Source organism: Pseudorca crassidens, chromosome 2 (assembly GCF_039906515.1).
Source record: "Pseudorca crassidens isolate mPseCra1 chromosome 2, mPseCra1.hap1, whole genome shotgun sequence".
Classification (NCBI taxonomy): domain Eukaryota; kingdom Metazoa; phylum Chordata; class Mammalia; order Artiodactyla; family Delphinidae; genus Pseudorca; species Pseudorca crassidens.
Window position 1 is genome coordinate 131,142,237 of NC_090297.1, and position 25,029 is coordinate 131,167,265.

Below are 25,029 nucleotides of genomic sequence, written 5' to 3' on the forward strand. Positions count from 1 at the left end.
CAGATGAACTGGTTTGCAGGGCAGAAATAGATACACAGATGAGGAGAACAAACGTATGGATACCAAGGTGGGAACGTGCCAGGGGGGGTGGGTGGGTGGTGGTGGTGGGATGAAGTGGGAGATTGCAATTGACATATATACACTAACATGTATAATGGATAAAATGGATAACTAGTGAGAACCTGCTCTATAAAAAAATAAACTAAAATTCAAGAAAAAAGTCTTCCCTTTCACCACTGATCTGCATATCCACCTTCACCATAGGGTAAACTCTTCATTACCTTCCTGTTAGATTTTACATTTTTTATTGTGCCCATTTTGTTACAGCAGTCTTAGAATACATTATAATAACTTAATGGGTAAATGCCCTTGTAATTATTATACCTCCGCAGCATTCATTCTATAAATAACCATTAAAGTCAATTGGTCACACTCTCTACTGACCTTTAAAAAATATTGAGGATTTTTAACTGGAATCACATTAAGTTATGGTTATTGGTCTATTCAAAATGTTTAACAATTGCTTTAACCTATTTTAATATTTTTTATTTTCCTTGAAATTTATACATTTTATTAAGACTGCTATTTTTACTAATATGCATCAGCACTAAGTTATTTTAATCTACTCAATATTATAATAGCCAATTTCAATTATATATTGTAACATACAGGATCTTTTTTATTTCTCTCTACATTTGCCGCCTTAAGTTTTTCCCAGTGTCTTGAGTTCAATGCCTAGTTCATTTATTTTTATTTGCATCTAAAAATGAATTCATTTAATGATACAATTTTTTAAGAAAATTCTGACCAAAATTTCATAAATTTTGATATATAATATTTTCACTAGCATTATTTTCTGAATTGTTTTGTAGCAACGTCTGTATACTCTTTGACACAAAGGTATTAAGAGAAGTATTTAGTTTTCTCTCTTCCAGATTGTCTAAGTAGTTATTTATTTGAGGTTCTGATTCAGAGAATGTAGATGGTACAATTTATTGTTTCAGAATCAATCCAGTTTTCTAAATGCTCTAAGATTACTATAAATAATGTATATCCCTTGATGCAAAGTATAAAGTGACACAAGTACCTATTAAACCAAGTTTGACTCATCTCAAACAAAGAAAAAATCCCATGTCTTTATAATGACATAAGAAAATCATGCACCAAAGTGGCCTCTGTCATGGTTCTTACCTCATTTCTATTTTTCTCCTCCTTCCTCATTCCTCTCCAGTCATACTGGACTTCTGGACTGTGTCTGGCATTCTTGTACCTTAAGGCTCATGTACTTATTTTCACTCAGCCTAGATCTTCCCGGAGATATTCACATAGCTTGCTCCCTCACCTCCTCTTTGTTCAAAGGTAATCTATTCTTATTACTATTAGTATCACTCCAACTAGACTGTAAGTTTGGCTACAACATAAATTTTTGTCTGTTTTGTTTTTGTTCAATAACCAGAGCCTATAATAGTGTCTGGTAAATAGGAGGTATTCAAAAAAACTTTTGGTTGAATAAATTAATATTTAAAAGCACCTGCCCTGAAGCCATAATGCCTGAGTTAAAATCTCTGCTATATTACCTTGGGCAACCTCCTCAACTTCTCTTTGCCCTAGTTTCCTCCTCAATAAAATAGAAAATAATAGTAATAGTACTTATCTCATAGGGAAATTCTAAGAATTAAAGTAGTTAATACATGTAAAGTACATTGAGCAATATCCATGAATAGTAAATGCAAAATAAATGTTACCTAAATACTTTTGTTTCTACTTCAATTACTTCTTGAATTATACAGTAGGCCCTCCATATCCGCACGTTCTGCATCTACAAATTCAATCAAATGCAGACAAAAAAAATCCACACGCCACCCTCCCCCCAAAAAAGAAGAAGAAATTCCAGGAAGTTCCAAAAAGCAAAACGAATTTGCAGCTGCACTGGCAACTATTTACACAGTATTCACATTGTATTTAAAACTTTTTATATAGCATTTACATTATATTAGTTATTACAAGTAATCCAGAGATGACAAAGTATATAGGATGATGTGATACCCAGGTTATATGCAAATATACACCAATTTATCCAAGGATTTGAGAAACCTTGGATTTTGGTACCTGCAGGGGTTCCTGGAACCAATCCCCCATGGATACTGAAGGATGACTATACCTTAAAATCTCTTACCATGTTTAACTTTTAATCAATTTTTGAAAATTTCTAATAGGTTTTGCTTTATATAAATACCAATGCTTTAGATTATGTCACACAAATTACTATTTTGTGGGATTATACCTTTCATTATGTGAAAACCTGTATCTGTCTTCTATGATTTTTTCCTTGAGTTCTACTTTGGTCTACTCTTCTTTCTTTTTTTGTTGTTTGTTTGTTTTTGTTGTATTCCTTACCATTCTTATATTTGCCAGGCTTATCCTCAACTACTCCTTTGTTTTCAAGTCTTTCTGTGTCAATCTGTTTTAAGTCTGTCTCTTCTAAAGAGTATACCTAGAAATGAAGCCTAAGGATTTCGGCACAATATGTCATATTAGTTCTGTCCCATAAGCACTAGTAGGTTTTCCTCCTCAGCAACTTCCCTGTCCTCCAGCAGATAATAAGGTTGTAGTCTCCTGAGAGACCCAGACTACTTCATCCAAAAGCACACTTTTACTCTGCATACAGTGACTCATATGTTAGGTGGACTTCCTAAGTATTCTTTTTATCTTTACAAATTCTTTTTAAGTTTTCAGTGTGAGAATAGCAATATGTCAATGGGATTTCTAGTGGGTGGAGGTTGGAGGGATTACATTGGCTTAGTGTACAATCTCAAACCAGAAGTCTCCTTTATTATATGCAAACAGTAAAAATTTTAAAAAAAACAACTATTCTGATTGCTTTTTTTTTCTATTCAATTTCTATTATTTCTAGCTTATGGAATTTGCTAGAAATTCCAAATCAATGTTCTATAAATGGCAATAGTAGAAAATCTTCTCTGTTCCTCTATGTAGACTTTGTCAAAGCCCTGCAGCCAAAGACCAATAGGAACACACCTGTAGTTGAACAAATTTTATTATTGCTCATTGCAACAAAGAATACAGCACACTACAGGTTAAGGTAAGAGGATGTTACAAACTACTTATAGGATATAGGCCCATGTTAAGTGATTTGGGGGAGGGTTCAAGGAAGTAAGGCTTTGCTCTAGATTGGACACTATCAAGAAGTGGGGATAATTCTGTGATTGAGCACCTTAATATATCTTACCTAGACAAACAGAAAACTACAGTGAGACTAAAGTTGTAATTAGTAAAGAAACAGCAACTGCTCATATTAGCCATGATGGAGGTGTGTTTGGTATTTTATGTGGCTTACACAGTGACTTCTTTTTGTATGTGCTTAATAAATTTATGAAGTGATCTCGGTTTTTGCTTCATTTCATCACCGTCCCAGAGTGACTATGTCTGATGTTGATGTTCTGTGAGATTATGTTTAAAAGGAGAACATCAAGGCCCAGCTGTGAATGCCAAGCTTGTTTCCAGATTCAGAGACTGCTTTTCCTGTTCAAGTTCTTAAGGATGTTTCAATTTAATTCTTTTTTTTTCTTTTCTTTTTTTTCAATTTAATTCTTAAAAATTTCTCCTGATATATCCCATTGTCTTATTAAAAAAACACCTAGGGCTTCCCTGGTGGCGCAGTGGTTGAGAGTCCGCCTGCCGATGCAGGGGACACGGGTTCGTGCCCCAGTCCGGGAAGATCCCACATGCCGCGGAGCAGCTGGGCCCGTGAGCCATGGCCGCTGAGCCTGCGCATCCGGAGCCTGTGCTCCGCAACGGGAGAGGCCACAACAGTGAGAGGCCCGTGTACCGAAAAAAAAGAAAAAAAAAAAAAACAACACCTAGATCTGGTGTTTTCATGGCTGTTCAGAAACAGATACAAACCAATCTATAAACTTACTATAAAAAAACAACAGGCCAAATCCAAGCATGCAGTTGAAGATAACACAGGATATACAGAGTAGTTATACAAACTAACCATAAAAGTAATAGAGGCAGTTATTTAAGTAGTGGGGAAAGAAAAACACAAATAAAAGCTGTATGATCCGAAAGAATTTTCTTTCCACTTTGATAAAAATAACTGCACTATTACATAAAATGAATATACAAATGAACATGCCTCATTTGAATGCCTTATGTTTTTTTTCCTTTTAAGGAAAACAGGATATTATAAAGGATAGTGGAAGGACAATTTGTAAAATCTGAGTAAGATATAGGCATTAGATAATAGCACCATATCAACACTAACTTCTTGAATTTTAAAGTTATATTGTGATTACATAGGACAATATCCTTGTTTTTAAGGAAATATACACTGGGGTATTTAGAGATAAAGGAACATTATGTCTGAACCCTGCTCAAACATCCAAAGAAAAAATTTTATGTGTGTATATATAAAAGAGAGACAGAATGAGAATGATAAAGCAAATGTGATCAAATGTTAACATCTGGATAATCTGCATACAGAATATAAAGGAATTATTTTTTACCATTCTTGTAACTTCTAAGTCTGAAGTTATTTCAATGTGAAAAGTTTAAAAAAAAAAAAGTCTGGCCTCAAAATTATATTTGACAAATATCAACATCCCCAAGACAGAGATGAAGACAGTAAAAATCAAAATAATCATACAATTAATTAAAGAAAAGGAGAAGCCAGAGTCTATTTTACTCAAGCCTGTAGTTTACTTTCCACAGAAAAGCTACATGTTTCAACATAATAATGGGTAATTCATCAATAAATTACAACTTTCTTATCTGAGAGAAACAATGCCCTGATTACTCATAATTTCCTCTTATGGTATTTCCTTCCTCTCAAGGTCTGAGGTTACCAGTATATTAAAAAAAAATTTAAACTCAGTGATGAGCAAATATATATCTGATTATGTATCAGAGCTATTCAAGTCCTAATCAATGCCACAGCATTCAAAACAGCTGTCTTTATGACAGGACATTCCAGTAAACTCATCTGTGATTTTACAACTCAGGTGATTATATTTATGGTACCACTGTAAAGTACTGTTAGATGTATCATTTACCTGAGAACTGCCACTGAAACCTGGAGGTTGGCTGTATTCTGTGGAATCAATAATACTACTGCAAAATGAAGAAAGAAAAATGTGATTTCAGTTTTTACATTCTCTTAGCAACAGAAAAAGTAAATCTAAAATATATCATATATAAATCCAATATTTCTAATTTCTAAGCAAATATTTATTACCAATAATTTAATTAGACATCAAATAAATACATATCCCATAAACAAAAAAATTAGTAAATATTTAAACAACTTACCCCTTCATCCCACCACCTTAAATATACCCACCTTGAAAGAATGTCAGTAGGGAATAATCATAAGATAGGTGTATATACAGAAGTATTTCCTACAATTTCATTTTCAGATAGGTTAATATGTTTGAACTCTAAGGAAAAGAGGACTTAGAATATTGGGAAAAGAGCACAAGCATGCAATCAAAAGCTATGGTTAACAGATCCTGTTATGACACTAGAGCTAGTGCCCTTGGACAAATACCTTATAATAACTGTTTCCTTAACTGAAAAGTGAGATGAGTGGAGACTAGCTATCTCTAGCTATATCTAGAGTCCCTTCAAGCTCCAAAATGTTATGATAATCACCTCACGTGAAAGAAAACTATCAAAGGAATGGAAGAAATGGTAAAATACCAATAATCTTTCTTTCATAACCCAAAATCTATATTCTAATTACCTCTGCCCTAGTGGAACAGAATCTACTTTCTCCATTGGTTCTTTCTATTTGATTATATATATTCTCTGTGCATTTTCCTACCTAACCCTAGAAAAACCTCTAGAAGTCCCGACTAGCTTTTCTTTCTAAGAGTTCCATCTTACCATATCTATCTTATCACGTCACTTTTACCTCCCTCCCTTCTTTAAATAAATTAGCTTATGAAGACTATTAACACCTGAAAATGATATAACTTCTACATCAACCATGATAGATCAACAGTTTTTTACATTTTTAAAAATTCTTCCCTATTTCTACTATAGAAATGTTTATATTTTTGTCTACCCTAATGAAATTTAAGCAATTAAGTATACTAATTTCAGTGTGTCTCTTTACATAAATATACAAAATCATTATTCACTTTAGTACTCAAATAATCACAAAGGTTATAATATGAGAGGCACTCTTAAGAGTACAGAGTGGGTTTGAATTTCACTTGTTAGCAGCTAAATGACTCTGGGCAAGTTATTGATCTTATTTGGCTGCTAGCTTCTCCATCTGCTAAATGAGTAAGATACTTCAGAGAGGTATATGATTTAGTTAAGTGGGTTAATTTCTCAGTACAATGCCAAAAAACGGTAGATGTTCAATAAATTTTACCCTCTATGAATAAAATTCACCAATAATATACAAACTTATGCTTTCAAAAATATAATAAGTGAGATGCAACTGTCTTCACAGTAGTCTTTTTTTATAAAGCAATACATAATAATAGATATTCAGTGATCTTAACCATTCCTATAGTAAGACTTATGTAAGAAAGACCCTTCAAAGCACTTATACTACAAATTAAAGAATTAACACAATCTTGTAATGAATTTCTTTTGATGAAATGTAACCAATGCTCACTTTCCTTGCACAGAGTCATGAACTGGTATGACAGGATCACACGCTATTTTCAGTATACTCTAACCAGGGACTAACAGGGCTAAAAATGAAGAAATGTCATGCATTCAAAAATCTGTGTTCCTCGGTCAGAATGGCCATCATCAAAAAATCTAGAAACAATAAAGGCTGGAGAGGATCTGGAGAAAAGGGAACCCTCTTGCACTGTTGGTAGAAATGTAAATTGATACAGTCACTATGGAGAACAGTATGGAGGTTTCTTAAAAAACTAAAAATAGAACTACCATAAGACCCAGCAATCCCACTACTGGGCATATACCCTGAGAAAACCATAATTCAAAAAGAGACGTGTACCACAATGTTCACTGCAGCACTATTTACAATAGCCAGGACATGGAAGCAACCTAAGTGTCCATCGACAGATGAATGGATAAAGAAGATGTGGCACATATATACAATGTGGCAATAGATGTGGCAATGTGGCAAAGATGTGGCAATATATACAATATTACTCAAGAAATGAAACTGAGTTATTTGTAGTGAGGTGGATGGACCTAGAGTCTGTCATACAGAATGAAGTAAGTCAGAAAGAGAAAAACAAATACCGTATGCTAACACATATATATGGAATCTAAAAAACAAAAAAAAAGGTTCTAATGAACCTAGGGGCAGGACAGGAATAAAGATGCAAACGTAGAGAATGGACTTGAGGACATGGGGAGGGGGAAGGGTAAGCTGGGTCAAAGTGAGAGAGTAACATTGACATATATACACTACCAAATGTAAAACAGATAGCAAGTGGGAAACAGCTGCATAGCACAGGGAGATCAGCTGGGTGCTTTGTGACCACGTAGAGGGGTGGGATAGGGCAGGTGGGAGGGAGACGCAAGAGGGAGGGTATATGGAGATATATGTATGCATATGGCTGATTCACTTTGTTATACAGCAGAAACTAACACAACATTAAAGCAATTATACTCCAATAAAGATGTTAAAAAAAAAATCTGTGTTCCTTCCACTAATGAAACCCAATTCCCTATTACCTGTAAAAACATTAATAAAATTATGAAGTTGCACATTTAGAGGTTGATAGAACAGAACTATTTCTAGATATGATTATTTTATGGTGTTATAATTCAGACTTCTTTGACTGCAGGCTGGAACAATGATATTGATATATCAGTGTATATAGTGAGATAACATTGCATTTCAAATACATGTTTAAAAATAGTACTCATCAGTTTGTTGAAGGTATTGAAATTACAGGTTTTAAATAGTATTTTATTAATAATAACTGCAGAGTTTGAAATTTATTTTATTTCAGATCGTAATCTTATTCACTAAGGAAATTTATTATTGCATATACAACCGCAACAGAAGCAATCTGAAAAAATAAATCCCTTTAATTCTGCTTTTTAAAATGTGTGTGTGTGTGTGTGTGTGTGTGTGTGTGTGTGTTTCTATGTGTGTATAAAGTAACATGATTAAAAGAGAATATTAGAAAGCACTGCCTGGGCTGGGTTCTCTTGATTCTGGTGCTATTCTACTGCTTATCTCTGAGTTAGCCACAATCCACAGATGGTAATGACAACAGCAGTATTAACAGCTACCATTTATTGAGCATTTACCATGCTGTAGGCACTGAGCTAAGTAATTTAAACTTCATAACTCAGGTAGACACTATTATCATTCCCATTTCTCAAGTGAGGAAACTCAGCCACTGACAGATTATACATTTGGCCCAAGTTAACAAAGTTAGTCAATAGCAGAGTTAGGATTCAAAGCCATGGAGTCAGGTTCTAGAGTCTACACTGAACCACCATGCTATGCTCCTTAGGCACATCACATTCTACAACTGAAGAGTGAGGAAATCCTGGATTAGCCCAACCCACTTCATAGACATAATTTAAGGAGAAAAGTGGAAAAAAATGGCAACCTATAAATATGAGAGTCATCAATTATTTCAAATAAATGTCAAATAAATAACTTCAAATTATTTCAAATAAGTTACACAAATAAAGCCACCAAAAAATGGCAAGGGCAAGAAGAAAATTTCAAGATAGTAACTAAAACTGAGTTAGGAATAATACTCTTTATTCATGATGGGGAAAATAAGATGATAAAAAAATTCTTAATGTTCTTGCTGGTGACAATGAGGAGCTCAGCTAAAAACATATGAAAACTATACAGCTGTTAATCCAAGTTACAAGGGAAATTCACAGTTATGCAAGTAGATGTCACAAAACTACTTACTGTCAGTTAAATTATTTGCTTCCAAAAGCAAAGATATACTTTGTAATTAAAAGATAGACTTTTACAAATGAACTTATATACAAAACAGAAACAGACTCACAGACATAGAAAACAAATTTATGGTACCAAAGGAGAAATGGGGGGGACGGATAAATTAGGAGTTTGGGATTAAAAAATACACACCCCTATATATAAAATAGATAATCAAGAAGGACCTACTGTACAGCACAGGGAACTATACTATTTTGTATTGACCTATAAGGGAAAAGAATCTGAAAAAAAATATATATGTATATGTATTTATGTGTATATATATGTATTTATGTGTGTATTTGTGTATATACGTATATGTGTGTATTATGTGTATATATGTGCGCATGTGTGTATACATATATATATATAAAACTGAATCACTTTGCAGTACACCTGAAACTAACACAACACTGCAAATCAACTATCCTTCAATTAAAAAAAAAAGAAATAAAAAATATGTTTAAATAAATAATTTTTAAAAGACTGTTAACTCAGTTTCACATATAAGCTATATCTATAAATGAATAGGAAGCTAAGAGAAAATTTTGATGCAAAATTCAATTGAAAATTAAGGTGAAATCTTTTCTTCTACAGTGTCTCGGACTCATTAGAATAGACAGTACTACTACTCATATTGTGGTATTTGTAAGAATTTCAACAAGATAGTACAACAAATTCTATACAAAAGATTTTATACAAATAAACATCAGTGATTAAAATGGCCTTTTCAGCAATATACAGTTTGGCTTTTAAAAATACTGGGCTTGGGACTTCCCTGGGGGTCCAGTGGTTAAGACTCCACGCTCCCAATGCAGGGGACCCAGGTTCGATCCCTGGTCAGGGAACTAGATCCCGAATGCCGCAACTAAGAACCTGCATGTCACAACTTAAAATCCCGCATGCCCTAACGAAGATCCTGCAACTGAGATCCGAAGCAGACAAATAAATAACTAAATAAATATTTCTTAAAATAATAATAAATAAATAATAAAATTAAACATATATATATATATATATATGGCTCAAAAAACTTACATAAAACCATATGATCATCTCAGATGCAGAGAAAACTTTCAACAAAATTCAATACCCATTTATGATAAACCCTCCAGAAAGTAGGCATAGAGGGAACTTACCTCAACATAATAAAGGTCATATATGACAAACCCACAGCCAACATCGTCCTCAATGGTGAAAAACTGAAACCATTTCCACTAAGACCAGGAACAAGACAAGGCTGCCCACTCTCACCACTCTCATTCAACATAGTTTTGGAAGTTTTAGCCACAGCAATCAGAGAACAAAAAAAGATAAAAGGAATCCAAATTGGAAAAGAAGAAGTAAGATGTCACTGTTTGCAGATGACATGACACTATACATAGAGAATCCTAAAGATGTTACTAGAAAACTACCAGAGCTAATCAATGAATCTGGTAAAGTAGCAGGATAAAATAATTAATGCACAGAAATGTCTTGCATTCCTATACACTAATGATGAAAAATCTGAAAGTGAAATCAAGAAAACACTCCCATTTACCACTGCAACAAAAAGAATAAAATACCTAGGAATAAACCTACTGAAGGAGACAAAAGACCGGTATGCAGAAAATTATAAGACACTGATGAAAGAAATTAAGGATGATACAAACAGATGGAGAGATTACCATGTTCTTGGATTGGAAGAATCAACATTGTGAAAATGACTATACTACCCAAAGCAATCTACAGATTCAATGCAATCCCTATCAAACTACCACTGGCATTTTTCACAGAACTAGAACAAAAAATTTCACAATTTGTATGGAAACACAAAAGACCCCAAATAGCCAAAGCAATCTTGAGAAAGAAAAATGAAGCTGGAGGAATCAGGCTCCCGGACTTCAGATTATACTTCAAAGCTACAGTAGTCAAGACAGTATGCTACTGGCACAAAAACAGAAATATAGATCAATGGAAGAGGACAGAAAGCCCAGAGATAAACCCACACACATATGGTCACCTTATTTTTGATAAAGGAGGCAAGAATATACAATGGAGAAAAGACAGCCTCTTCAATAAGTGGTGCTGGGAAAACTGGACAGCTACATGTGAAAGAATGAAATCAGAACACTCCCTAACACCATACACAAAAATAAACTCAAAATGGATTGAGACCTAAATGTAAGGCCAGACACGATCAAACTCTCAGAGGAAAACACAGGCAGAACACTCTATGACATAAATCACAGCAAGATCCTCTTTGACCCACCTCCTAGAGAAATGGAAATAAAAACAAAAATAAACAAATGGGACCTAATGAAACTTAAAAGGTTTTGTACAGCAAAGGAAACCATAACAAGACGAAAAGACAATCCTCAGGATGGGAGAAAGTATTTGCAAATGAAGCAACTGACAAAGGATTAATCTCCAAAATTTACAAGCAGCTCATGCAGCTCAATATCAAAAAAGCAAGCAACCTAATCCACAAGTGGGCAGAAGATGTAAACAGATGTTTCTCCAAAGAAGATATACAGATTGCCAACAAACACATGAAAGAATGCTCAACATCATTAATCATTAGAGAAATGCAAATCAAAACTACAATGAGATATCATCTCACACTGGTCAGAATGGCCATCATCAAAAAAATCTACAAACAATAAATACTGGAGAGGGTGTGGAGCAAAGGGAACCCTCTTGCACTGTTGGCGGGAATGTAAATTGATACAGCCACTATAGAGAACAGTATGGAGGTTCCTTAAAAAACTAAAAATCGAATTACCATACGATCCAGCAATTTTATACTGGGCATATACCCTGAGAATACCATAACTCAAAAAGAATCATATACCACAATGTTCACTGCAGCTCTATTTACAGTAGCCAGGACATGGAAGCAACCTAAGTGTCCACTGACAGATGAATGGATAAAGGATGTGGCACATATATACAATGGAATATTACTCCACCATAAAAAGAAACGAGATTGAGTTATTTGTAGTGAGGTGGATGGGCCTAGAGTCTGTCATACAGAGTGAAGTAAGTCACAAAGAGAAGAACAAATACCGTATGCTAACACATATATATGGAATCTAGAAAAAAAAATGGTCATGAAGAACCTAGGGGCAAGATGGGAATAAAGACGCAGACCTACTAGAGAATGGACTTGATGACACGGGGAGGGGGAAGGGTAAGCTGGGACAAAGTGAGAGAGTGGCATGGACACATATACACTACCAAATGTAAAACTGATAGCTAGTGGGAAGCAGCCACATAGCACAGGGAGATCACCTCGGTGCTTTGTGACCACCTAGAGGGGTGGGATAGGGAGGGTGGAGGGAGGGAGATGCAAGAGGGAAGAGATATGGGGATATATGTATATGTATAACTGATTCACTTTGTTATAGAGCAGAAACTAACACACCATTTTAAAGCAATTATACTCCGATAAAGATGTTAAACAACAACAAAAAAGATTACAGAAAACTTCAATTCCTAAAACCCAAAACTATGAAAATCAAACACTTTTTGTAACTTTTTGAAGTGAAAACCTGACCTGAACAGATTTTGATATCGTTTATCTCACTGACTGCTAATATGCATGCTTCAATGCTGAAATATTAATGTGCTTGATTATATGGAACCGCGTTTTACTCCTCCTCCAGTATATGTAATATATGGCATATGTACTGTGTTACCTTTCTAAATTGCGGAGGGAAGGGTATGGGGGCAAGACATAACACCACATAATGAAACACATCTGACTCCAAAGGTTTCCCAAAAAGGTTATGAAAACCTATATATCATACAAGCTTTGGATTTACTTTGGGAACGTAAGGGTAGTTCAATAATAAAAACATTGGGCTCCAGAGTACGTATCTATGATCTTTAGGAAAAAGAGATTCAATTTATTCTTCAAAGAACAGAAGTTATCAGAGTATTTCAAATATCCAGGAAAAACTTCCTCCAACACCCTTTGTCCCCTTTTAATGGTAGATGGTTAGAAAGGGTTGTAGATATACAGTACATAGGAGGACTGTATGAACCTCATATTATGCTGCCTTTTAAAAGGTCTGTAATTCCATAATATTACTAAAGTTTAAAAAGAAAAGCAAAAGGGCAATTCATTTTAAAGTTTTCATTATAAGAGCTTCCTCAGGGAGAAACTTACTGCTGGCAGATGTGAAAAGCACATGTGACGGAAAATTTCTGAAAGATGGAGCAGGTCTGAATCTACTGCTTACTGCCTTTGGAAGTAAATAATTTGCTTGGTAGAATTTCAAAAACAGAATAATAAGCTCAAAAGAAAAAGACTGACAAAACTCATTTGTCTCCAACAAAGCTAATAAAAGTCCCAGTTTGTTAGGCTAAGTACTGCCTTTGACTCCATTATATTCTAACCACTTATCAATGAGTGGGAATAGTTATAATAGTTACAATTTAGTTATAATTCACAGAGGAGAAATTTTTAATTATCAGATGATGTAACTGCCATAAATCTTAGTGTTACAAAAACCCAGGTCTCTGAAATCATCTCAGAAAAAGGTTTTAAAAACAAAGTAGAGGAAGCATTCCAAAAACAGCAACAAAAGATTCAAAGGTAGAGGATCTGAATGGGAAAAATATACTGGAACTTGGGTAGAGGAGAGACGGTAAACAGCAGAAACAGAAAATGGTGACAGCACATGAAATTTTATGCTTGCATTCAATTATTCTTACATCTAGGCTAGGGTTACAATGTATAGCTTTGGTTTTCCCAGCTTCTCCCATCCCTGACCTCCCAGAATCAAGGTACACCTATAATAAGCAAAGGGGTGAAAAGTTTCCTACATGACTCTAACTTGAAAGCACAAAAGGCCATAAGCAAGAGGGTCTAATCACAGTAATATGAATGGAATCAACAGGGAATGGCTGGTAAATACCAATAATCTGCTTCCTTCCAAGAAACTTAAAACTGTTTTGGCTCTCTCAAGCCCAGGAACATAACTCGAGGCATTTTTAAGACATTACAGAAGGATATGTAACTTTACAAAGTAGAGAGTAAATAGAAAATTTTACCCTATCTTCCCCAAAAATGAAATAAACTTAAGATAGTTATAAAACGTTAGTGTTGAATGTCAGAGCTTTCTTTTATGAAAAAGAAAATAAATATATCTTACTTAGAGATTTTTAAAACATGTCAGTAATACAGACATATTCACTACCCACTAAACCAGTATTTACATATTTTTAAAGTATGATCCTCCAGGCCTACATGTGAATCTCAGGAACTCACCTCAGACCTAATGATCAGATTTCGGGGGTGGGGTTCAAAAATCTGCATGTCAAACAAGAGGTTTGGTTGATACTCATGCACATCGAAATCTGTCCTATTCACACCTCAGATTTCAGAATTAGAAAGGACTGGTAGTATCTTCATCAAGCAGTGACAATTACAGTTTATAACAAGAACCCGAAGATGTTTTTCAAAAATCCTGAAATACCTACTCATCAAACATAATTTAAATGTATTTTGATTATTTTAATTACTGGAATCAAAAAGTCTATTTATACCATATTTTAAGCAGAATAATTAATTTGACAGCATAACTTATTTTCTGTCCTTTATATAACCATGTGAGCAGAGTTCTAGGGTCTGTCATATTCACAACTGTATCTCCAGTGCCTAAAACTGTGTTTTATACATGCCTGATACACCTCCAAAAACTGGCTTAGTGACTGAAGAATTCTTCAAATATTCTAAATAAAGGAAATTGAACTATTTCAAAAACATTTTTCTTTACTTGCTGCAATTCTATTACCTATCAAATTAATGAGAAACTACAGATGTATGAAGAGTACCCTTTACATTATTGCCAAGGAAATTTGTTTTCTGTGTTTGCGTTTCTTTGTGTTTGTTCAAGTTGAAAATTCCATAAGATTCTTCAGTATCCTCCGTCGCCTATGGCATCAAATTCAACTCCTCTGCATGGTATAGGGTCAGAGTTAAGGCAAGTAATCCTCAGTACTCGCAACAATAAATGCAAGCGTAGCAGAGATTTCTTAAGATCTGTTCATAATCATCTAACCTTGGAAATACAAGTCCCCTATATACGAACCTCCAAGTTGCAAACTTTCAAAGATGCAAACGTGTTCGCATGTCCAATCACATAAGTTAGTTCACGTGTCTGGTGTACACTGTCACACGCATGCCTCCTCTATAAGTGGTTGTGCTTTTGTGTACTTTACTGTACAGTACTGTATAGCGTACAGTAGTACAGTACCTTTATTTCAAGCCCAGGATGTCCAGAAGCAATGGTAAAAGCAGTGGTGATGTAGCTGATACCGCTAAGAATCACCAAGAGAGACAAGAGGAAGAAGAAGTAACTGAAGAACCGAAGAGATTCACGATACAGGAAATGGCAAAGGGATTTTCTTTGAGGAGGCACTGTTAGTTTTTGAGGCATAGGACCTGAATGTAGAACGGTACACAAAGGTTGCAGCTACCATTCAGAATGCAATCGAGTGCTACCATGTGACAAGAAAAGAAAAAAAGGGCTACTACCCAGACATCACTGGATCGTTTTTTCAAGAGTAGATAGAATTGAATCCAGCAAGGAACCAGAACCTGTGCCATCAACGTCAGGAGTGAGCAGCTTGCCCTCCGACTCCTACTGCTGACGATCCTTCAGCTCCACCATCTCCCACCTCCTCTCCCTCCTCCAGTCAGTAACTCTTCTTGCCTGTTCCCTTGATGCCAGCCCCTGTATGCCAGGTGTTGTACTGTACTACTGTACTTTTCAAGGTACTGTACTATAAGATGAAAAATGTTTTCTTTATTTTTTGTGTTTGTTTTTTATGTATTATTTGTGTGAAAAGTATTATAAACCTATTATAGTACAGTACTATATAGCCGATTGCGTTAGTTGGGTACCTAGGCCAACTTTCTTGCACTTACGAACAAACCGGACTTAAGAATCACCTCTAGGAACGAAACTCGTTCGTATGTAGGAGACTTACTGTATGGAAAATAGTGTCAGGCTGTGTATGGAGAATTTCCTATATTGTATAATTCCCCTCCTCAATAAAGGGAAATAAATGTTATATGAAAAACTCTTTAGGTTTATGTAGAACATTTGTTTAAAATATATAATAAATTAGGGACAAATCTGTAAGGATTAGAGTTAGACCTGACCGTAAGAACATTTCAATTCCTATGTTTTAAAAACAGTTATCTTAGGAAATTCCCTGGCAGTCCAGTGGTTAGGACTCCGCACTTTCACTGCCAAGGGCCAGGGTTCGGTCCCTGGCTGGGAAACTAAGATCCCACAAGCCACGCAGTGTGGTGAAAAAATAAATAAATAAAAGACAATTAAATAAGAAAATAAATAAATAAATAAAATAAAATTTAAAAAGTTATCTTCCCAAGTAAAACAAATCAGTTAAACCAATAATAATTGCCCAAAAGTACCAAAAACTTAAGCATTAATATGTGAAGAAGAAGCCATTAACACTGCTCTGGTCAGTGATCATAATCCAGCCAAAGACCCAATATGCAATAACAGAGAAGATGGGTCCATTTTCATCCACTATACCAAAGAGCCATCCCTAACCACCACCCACCCTCTCCCCATCACACACATTTTTTTTTTTAATAACTTGGGGGAGGGGGCATGTCACGGGGGTAAGTATAACTGCATAGAGTTGTGTGGGTGAGTTAAAGAGGAATTTCTTAACCTAGTCCAAGAGCCATTACACAATATCAAATTCCTTGAATTTTACTAGTTTATTCACTCAAATGATAAAATATACAAATTCACAAGGTACTAACTCACCATTATATATATATATATATATATATATATATTATAATAGTTAAATACTTCTAACATCCATAAAGTGACCCCTTGCTTTTTCTTTCATTTTGATTCATCTGGACCTTTGTCAAAAATGACAGACACACAGGGACTTCCCTGGTGGTGCAGTGGTTAAGAATCCACCTGCCAATGCAGAGGACATGGGTTCAATCCCTGGTCCGGGAAGATCCCACATGCAGCAGAGCAACTAAGCCCGTGCGCCACAACTACCGAGCCTGCGCTCTAGAGCCCGCGAGCCACAACTACTGAGCCCACGCGCCACAACTACAGAAGCCCACACGCCTAGAGCCTGTGCTCCACAACAAGAGAAGCCACTGCAGTGAGAAGCCCAGACACCGCAACGAAGAGTAGCCCCCGCTCGCCACAACTAGAGAAAGCCCATGTGCAGCAAGGAAGACCCAACGCAGCCATAAATAAATAAATTTATTTATTTATTTATTAAAAAATGACAGACACACAAATGAAAGATTAAGTCTCAAAAATACCTGATAGAGTAGTTAAATATAATCAAAAGTGTCTTATATAAATGTCTTATCTATATATTTTATTTATAAATATCCCTGGTCTACACCACAGAAAAGTTCAATAAGCAATTCACAATTTAAACTTATGTATGCATCTTTTAAAAAATGAATTAAATTTATGATCAACAGAAATAAAAAAAATATGTCTGGCATTTAAATAATGAAGCTAATAATTATGAGGGAAAAATTATAATTCAACTACATGCTATTTCTTAAAAATAAAAAAAACTCAAATATTGATAGTATAACATAACATTCTTCGCATATTTAATTTCACATCCAAATCTTAAGGGTCATTTCCCAAGAATATTTAAAGCCACATCATTTTCCCAAGTGTCTCGCTCAAACCTTGAGTGATAATCAAATTACTCGTTTCAAGAAAATATCAAAACACTCTTTTGAAGAAAATATCATGTTTGTCTATTTTCTCATCTTCAACTGTTAACCAGTCTCACCTCTGCCCAAATCTCATTTGACAATAGTGTTCCATACGATTTTAGCGATTCAACAAAGTTTTCATAGATATCATGAAATCCTCTATCTTTTATGAGATCAGCTATTTTACTTTATAATACAACCACTTCCTTCTCTTCCACCAATAAAATCCTATAAAATCCAATAAAATTCCACCATTTCTTCTCTTCTGGACTCTTGCAATGTTCCTAACGTTTGTCCTAGCTTCCAATGGCAGGGGGCTGACAGGGACACAGAATCTCTATCCTCTACATGGGAACCCCAGTAAATATTTTAAAATCTAAAACAGATCCTACTCAAAACTCCCCCATGACTTTTTATTATCTCTTCACTTCACTTCATTCATGTGTCAGCTCTCTAATACATCTAATTTCCTTCCTAGGGTACTACTTACATATTTTGTACTACTACTATATTATATTTTTGCTTATTTAGCATCTGCCCCAACCTCCACACACACACACCCCCAAAAGGTAAGCTCCATAAAGGCAGGAAATTTGCCAGCTAGATTCAACACTTCGAACAGTGCCCAGTGCATCAGAGGCATTAAATAAACAGAGCCAGTTAAATGAATATAATACTATATGGTCAACAAGTCATTAAAAGTCGTCAGTAAGATTAACAAAGACCTGGACACACAGATAGAAAGAAACACTACTGTTAAAGGCTATGACAGAGAGTCATATGACGATGAGAACTATCAGTTTATTAGAGAAGATTCTGTGATATGACAACTTTTTCTTGCCTGCATGCACTCACATAATAAATATTCTACTGACAAAGATTCCATGTGTATCAGGAAGTGAATGTTAAGCTTAAAGATAATATCCCACAGCTGAGTCATTCCCAAGTGTTTTAAAGAAAATAAAATATGGACAAAAACAAGCTGAATTACACAGGTAAAGTGACCCCAGAATCACCTAGTACTCACGAGGATTCTCCATAAAATGGTTAATGAAAAATCTCAAACAACCCAGGAATGTTCTTTAACTGAATATCCCTTGTGCCCCTTCCCCACATATTGTCCCAAACTAGATCTAAAATAGCTCTCCTGAACTGACACTGGCTCTGAAGGTTAGTGTAATCTCTTGTACTGTCATTGGACTGCCTGATAATCCATGTGTTATCCTAAAACTATCTGTCCGAAAAGCTTACATTAGACCACTATCCTAAATGGATTAGCAAGTTAAAAACATGTAAAATTGCTCTCGCTTTGAACACAACAAAAAAGTTCAAATTCAAATTTTAGGTAGTAGATATTTCAAATAGAACTTTAGAGCTATATAGGGACCACAGACATTCACTATTATTTCACAAAAACTTACTGAAGGAGGCCAGTCACTACTGCTACTCAAAAACCTAGGGAAACAGTCACGAGCAAGACAAATGTAATTCCTGCTCTAATAGAGGGTACAGAAGGGAAGACAAATTAATAATGGGGAGTTATAAAGAAAATACCAGGGATATCTAAACTAACAGATCTATCTAATGGCCTCATTTTAAATCTGGGGAATGAGATCTGCAAGAAAATTCAACCGCTTAGTGGAAAAGTTAAAGGTATTAGTTTATCTAATTCTCCCCTAATATTACCATTTCATGTTCTCCAGTTGTAGATTTCTAATGTCATCTTATTTTAACTCACAAAGTATTTAAAGCTGCCATTATTTTAAGAAATCCACCAAACTTTTAATCCAACAGTGAATTCACAGTATTATAATATTCTACTCACTAACTGTCCCTGGCATGAAAATTCAAAGCATTAAGGAAACAGCCTATCTCAATCTCATTTCTAGATCATAACCAAAGTAATTTCTCAGGGTTTTTTGTACATTACATGGAAAAGGCTCCTAAGGATTAATACCATATGTGCACTCTGTAACATAAATCCTAAGCAATTACAAGTTTCAAGATTTGTACCTGTGTGATGGAGAAGGAGCTTCAAATTGAGGCACTGTGCTATCCTCACTGACAGGAGAGTATAAGCCGCTCATTTCCTGGAAGCACAATTATTAGAGTTACAGACACTCCAAAGAGAAGATGTATAAATCAAAAGGAGTTATGATATTATATTCTTTTCCAATCCCAGGTTTTATCAGTCCCTTTTTGTCTCAACACCCAAATTTCTCAAGGCTTCCTTTCCACAGAGTACAAAGGCAAGGATATCTGAAAGTTAAGAGACAAGCCTTTTGTATGATACACATTCTTAAAGAACCAGAAACACTTTAATAAATATTCATCACTAATGAAGCTCCCGAATGCAGAAAAAGACAAATGTAAATAATCTGAATGAGATGTACAGTACACTATGTGAATAGTGAACTAGCTAATCATTAATCCAGGTGAGACCCTACTGATAAATATTACGATAAATATGACAGTATGGCAACTGGATCATTAGGTTCAACTCTGCAAAGCACAGAAAAACATGATATGTCAGTCTCTACTTCAAAAATATTCTCTGCAAACATTAAGATAAGTAGCATTCCTCTTGATTCAAATATTAGCTTTCGAGTAAACAATGGATTAAACTCTAACTTTGATCATTAACTAGAGGAAAAGGCCTCCTAATAAACTATTACTGCATAAATTATGACTGTGACTTTCTATACAATGGAGACCAATCCCATAAATTTAATGCAGCAATTTAAAGGAAAAGCAAAAATTTCATGAAACTGAAAAATTACTAGAGATGTGAGAAATTCTTGATATCTTACTTCCACTCTTTTGATATCCTCTTCCAAAACACTTAACTCCTTCTGAATCTGCTCCAGTTGCTGTAGATTAAAGAGGAGGAAATAAAAAGCCTAAACCAAACCACACAAGCATCACCACAATCATAAAATAACTTAACATTTACAAAATGATTTCTAGGAAAATCTGCACTAATGGTTGTCAGGGTGAAATACTGCAGACAAAAAGTGCTGTAAGTTCCTATGTTAAAAAGTAAATGTAAAGACTTAATATTTAAGAAAACAGTATTTTCTTTAATACAAGGATTGGCTTTATAATAAAAATATTAAAGATGAACAACAATGACAATATGACTTAATAAAAACAGAAGACATCCGAAGAATTTTCAAATTACCTCATTTAACTGTCAGCAATTAACGTCAGCATGTCAGTTAACCCCATTTTAAAAATAAAAAAAGTCTCAGAGATTAAATTCTACCACCCCAAAGCAATCACAAATTAGCCTCTTAAGCATTTTTTAAAACATATTTAAGATAATCTTTTATCTTTGATATCTTACCTACTACTGCACCATAACCTTTCTCCACGCCATTAAAATGCAAACATTTTAATTGTTGCATCACATTCAACAATATATTTAACCATCAGAGATTTAAGTTGTTTGCAAACTATCATAAGTAATTCTGGAACATACTAGTCTGCATTTCAAATTTCATTGATTATTAAAAATGAAATTATTCGATCAAAAGAAAAAGCTAGCAAATCTTCACTGCATAAAAAAAACTGCTTTTCAGAAACACTATCAAATTTAAATTTCTATCACTATTATGTATAAGTGGCTGTCTTAATCTAACCCAAATATATTGAGCCAATTTTTAAAATGTAAAATAACAATAATGAATACTTATGTAATAATATTTATTGCCAGGTGTGAAATAGGAACTACTACACAGGAAAATGAAGCACAGGAAGGTTAAGTGACTTGTCCAAGATTATTCAGCAAATACATGGCAGACAAACAGATTTTTAAGCGCCTTTTCTTCTGTGGCAATATATACACAATTGATAACATATTAATTCAAATATTTGCCAATCCTAAGCATTTTGCTAAGCACTGTGAAAAACAGGATTTAGAAAACTCTAGCCCTTGCCCTCATGGAACTCAGTCTAGGGAAGATGGCAAAAAGTAAACCAATAGTTGAAATATCATAGAAAACATTATGATGATGGTATGTACAAAGAATTAAAGGTACACAGACTGCCCCTAACCTAGATGGAAAACTTGGGGAGAGGGAAAAGGCAACTGGATAACTGAAATAGGATCTGAAATTAAATGAAATGCTGAGCATCAAAGGACTAACAGTAATTTGCCAGGTGGAAAAAAGGTGGGAAAAGACAGAATAAACAGAGTAAATAATAAAACACACAAAGACCTAAAAGCTATGAGAAAGGGAAATAATAAATCTGAATTTATGACAATGAATGAAATCACCCAATGTCAATCAGTATAGTCAGAAGAGATGAGAACAAAAACTGGGTGTAGGGAACACCAACAGCTAAGAGATAGGCAAAGGAAGAAGGAGCAGCTCTATGTCAACCATCAATAAGGGCAAGGGCAAAAGCCAGGAGAAACGATAGCACAGTATCACAGAAACCATGGTTGGGACAGGGGGAGGGGGTTAAAAAAAAAGTGATTAGCATTGTCAAATTCTTTCAATTCTTCCATCTAGTTTAATAAACTTTACTCCACCCTAAAATTTTTCACACAATACTCCTACCTTAACTGAAACTTTGCTCTCCCTCAAGGACACAGCCTGCCTTGGAACTCTTTCAAATAAAAGTTGGTCAAGTGATAAATTCTCTCATGCCCCAGACTAGATGGGGACTTCCACTTCTACTGCATTCACTGGCCATTCCCAATAATTAGTCTTCCACTCTAACATAAAAAACACTCTGGTCTGGCTCAATCCAAGCAGCCAAATCACTGTCAACAGATCTAAGACATCTACAAATATCCCAGTTATTTCCTACCATCACTAAATCCTTTTGCCTTTTGGTCCATAGCCATTTTCGACTCCGCTGACCCTAACCTCTAATTCAGCAAAACATCCCATGGTCACCCCTTAACTTTTTTCATTTAATTAGCTTGAAATGCTCCACTGCTGAAACCCCTATTTAAACAAATGCTGACGGGGTCTTTAGTATGATTGTTTTCAAAACACATTTAAAGAGAAGGATGAAAGTAAACATCTAAAATATCAACATCCAGAGACAGCCAATATCACTTGTATGATACATAATACATATTTAAGATCAAATTAACAATTTTCATTCCACTTCTGCAATTGAAGTACCAAGAAAAAAAAATCCAGTATCACCTGAAATCTCAAAATACTAAATGCTAATGCCCAACCCTCTGAAGATAATGTCCCATCCTTCCAGTGCCCCAAAGCTTTGCTGGATAATACATCCATTACTATATATGAAGGCCGTATATTAGATGAACTACATAAAACTACCAATGTTCAAACAATTTTTACTTCCAAAAGCAGCAATTTCATATGGTTCAATTTAAAATAAAACAACCAAGGTACAAGGGCTGCCGTAATAAATACATAGGTATAGTGTATCGATAAAACAAAATGATGTAAACTACTTATGTGAAAAAGTCTGAAAAGGTGTCAAGACAAGAAATTTTTTCTTAAATTTCAGTGAATGGAAACTATTTAGAGAGCACATGTTAAATGAGGTGTTTACATTTCAAGACGAAATTCTGAAGAAGTTTAAAGCTCTAAATTATTAAGACATTGTGTTATTCTGATTTATAATAAGAAATATAGCCTCCTGTAGGGCCTCCAGATGGGGATTGGTTGTTAGGGGAACCAGCCATGTGATTAGAGGATTGGAACTTTCAGCCCCACCTTCTAACATCCAGAAAAGAGAGAGGGGCTGGAGACTGAGTTGAATCAACAATGGCCGATCAATCATGTCCATGGAATGAAGCCTCCATAAAAAACACTAATTTAAGGGGTTCAAAGGGCTTCTGGGTTGGTGAACATGTAGGTTGGTGAGCACATGGAGATGCTTGGAGAATGGCACACCTGGAGAGGGTATGGAAGTTCCATGCCCCCTGAGTTGTATCCTTTCACCATAAACTGGTAATCTAGTAAGTAAACTATTTTCCTAAGTTATGTGACCCATTCTAGCACATTATCAAACCCAAGGAGGCAGACATGGGAACTACCAATTTATAGCCAGTAGGTCAGATGCACATGTGACTTCCTGGACTTGCAATTTTCATCTGAAGGAGCAGCTCAGTCTTGTGGGACTGAATCCTTAACCAGTGGAATCCGGGGCTAACTCCAGGTAGACAGTGTTAGATAGAATTGAACTGAACTGAATTGAACTATAGGACACTCAGTTGGTGTCCAAAGAGAACTGGAAAATTGGTGTGGGAAATGATCTACACATTCGGTGGCCAGCAATATGGAGAGTGGTGATGCATAATGGAAACAAGTGTTCTCCTTTCAGGCATCAATATAAGACATTATAGTATGAGGAAACAGAAGAAAGACAAAGGATAACCATTTTAAAAAGCATAAAGAAAACTGGGCTAACTTCACTCTGCAAATATGTTTCATAAGCCAAAGAGGCAGAATCTAGAATAAAAGCATGAACCAGAGTCCAAGAATGTTTTGGAGATATATGAAGGAATTCCTTATAAAGCTGAACTGTCATTATCTAAATGAAAATCGATCACAAATTGGGAATGATAATAAACAAACCTCTGGATCAAATTTGCCTTAACACTATTATGAGTTTGGGGTCTACTGAAAATAATAATAATAAATACATACGATGGAGAAATGCTATTTGAGAACACAGTCCTAAGCCATCAACAGCAAGCACTCTCTTAACACAGCATACTGTACCAAAACCCAAAGAAAATTTTAAAACAATTTAAATTTAAAAAGTGAAGAAAGAAAGTCTCAGAAACCCTTAAGACTAAAACAGAAAAGAATTCAAAAATAGAGCCCCCTTTTATTGACATTAGCTTTGGTGCAGGTAGGTATCATCAGCACTCATTTATTTGACCATCACTATGATTTGATAAAAACATGCTTAAGTATTAAATTCAGTATTTTGTTTTTTAGAGCTAATATAATTAGAATACATTATAGCTGCCAAGACTTCTTCAATTATCTGACATATTCAAAACTGAACAAAAGAATACTTTCAGAAAAAAAGTTGGTTAAAAAGAGAGTAGCAAAATTAATATATGGATATAAAAACAAGAAAGCACTAAAAAAAATTCAAAAAAAAGAAAGCACTGTACACCGATCAGATCATCCAACACCCAGAACACTGACAACACCAAAAGCTGACGAACATGTGTAGCAACAAGAACTCTCATTTATTCTTGGTAGGAATGAAAAATTGTACAGCCACTCTGGAAGACAGTTTGGCAGTTTCTTAAAAAATTAAACACACTTTTATCATATGATCCAGTATTACACTTGTTGGTATTTACCCAAAGGAGTTGAAAACTTAAGATTCCCAAAACACACTGATA

The 25,029-nt window shown here is 34.9% G+C and overlaps 1 protein-coding gene across 10 annotated transcripts in view; it reads right to left on the bottom strand.

The window, feature by feature from the left end:
* Window positions 1-25,029, bottom strand: part of COP1 (COP1 E3 ubiquitin ligase) — a 273,107-nt gene that overhangs the window by 167,734 nt on the left and 80,344 nt on the right. For 8 of the 10 annotated variants that reach the window (XM_067728723.1, XM_067728722.1, XM_067728719.1 and 5 more), the window contains 3 exons: window positions 20,480-20,539; window positions 19,683-19,759; window positions 5,073-5,130 (listed from right to left, as the gene is read on the bottom strand). The exons of the other annotated variants lie outside the window; for them this stretch is intronic. In XM_067728723.1, coding sequence (XP_067584824.1) covers window positions 5,073-5,130; window positions 19,683-19,759; window positions 20,480-20,539 — 195 coding nt within the window. The remainder of the gene's footprint in view (window positions 1-5,072; window positions 5,131-19,682; window positions 19,760-20,479; window positions 20,540-25,029) is intronic. 10 annotated transcript variants of the gene reach the window in all.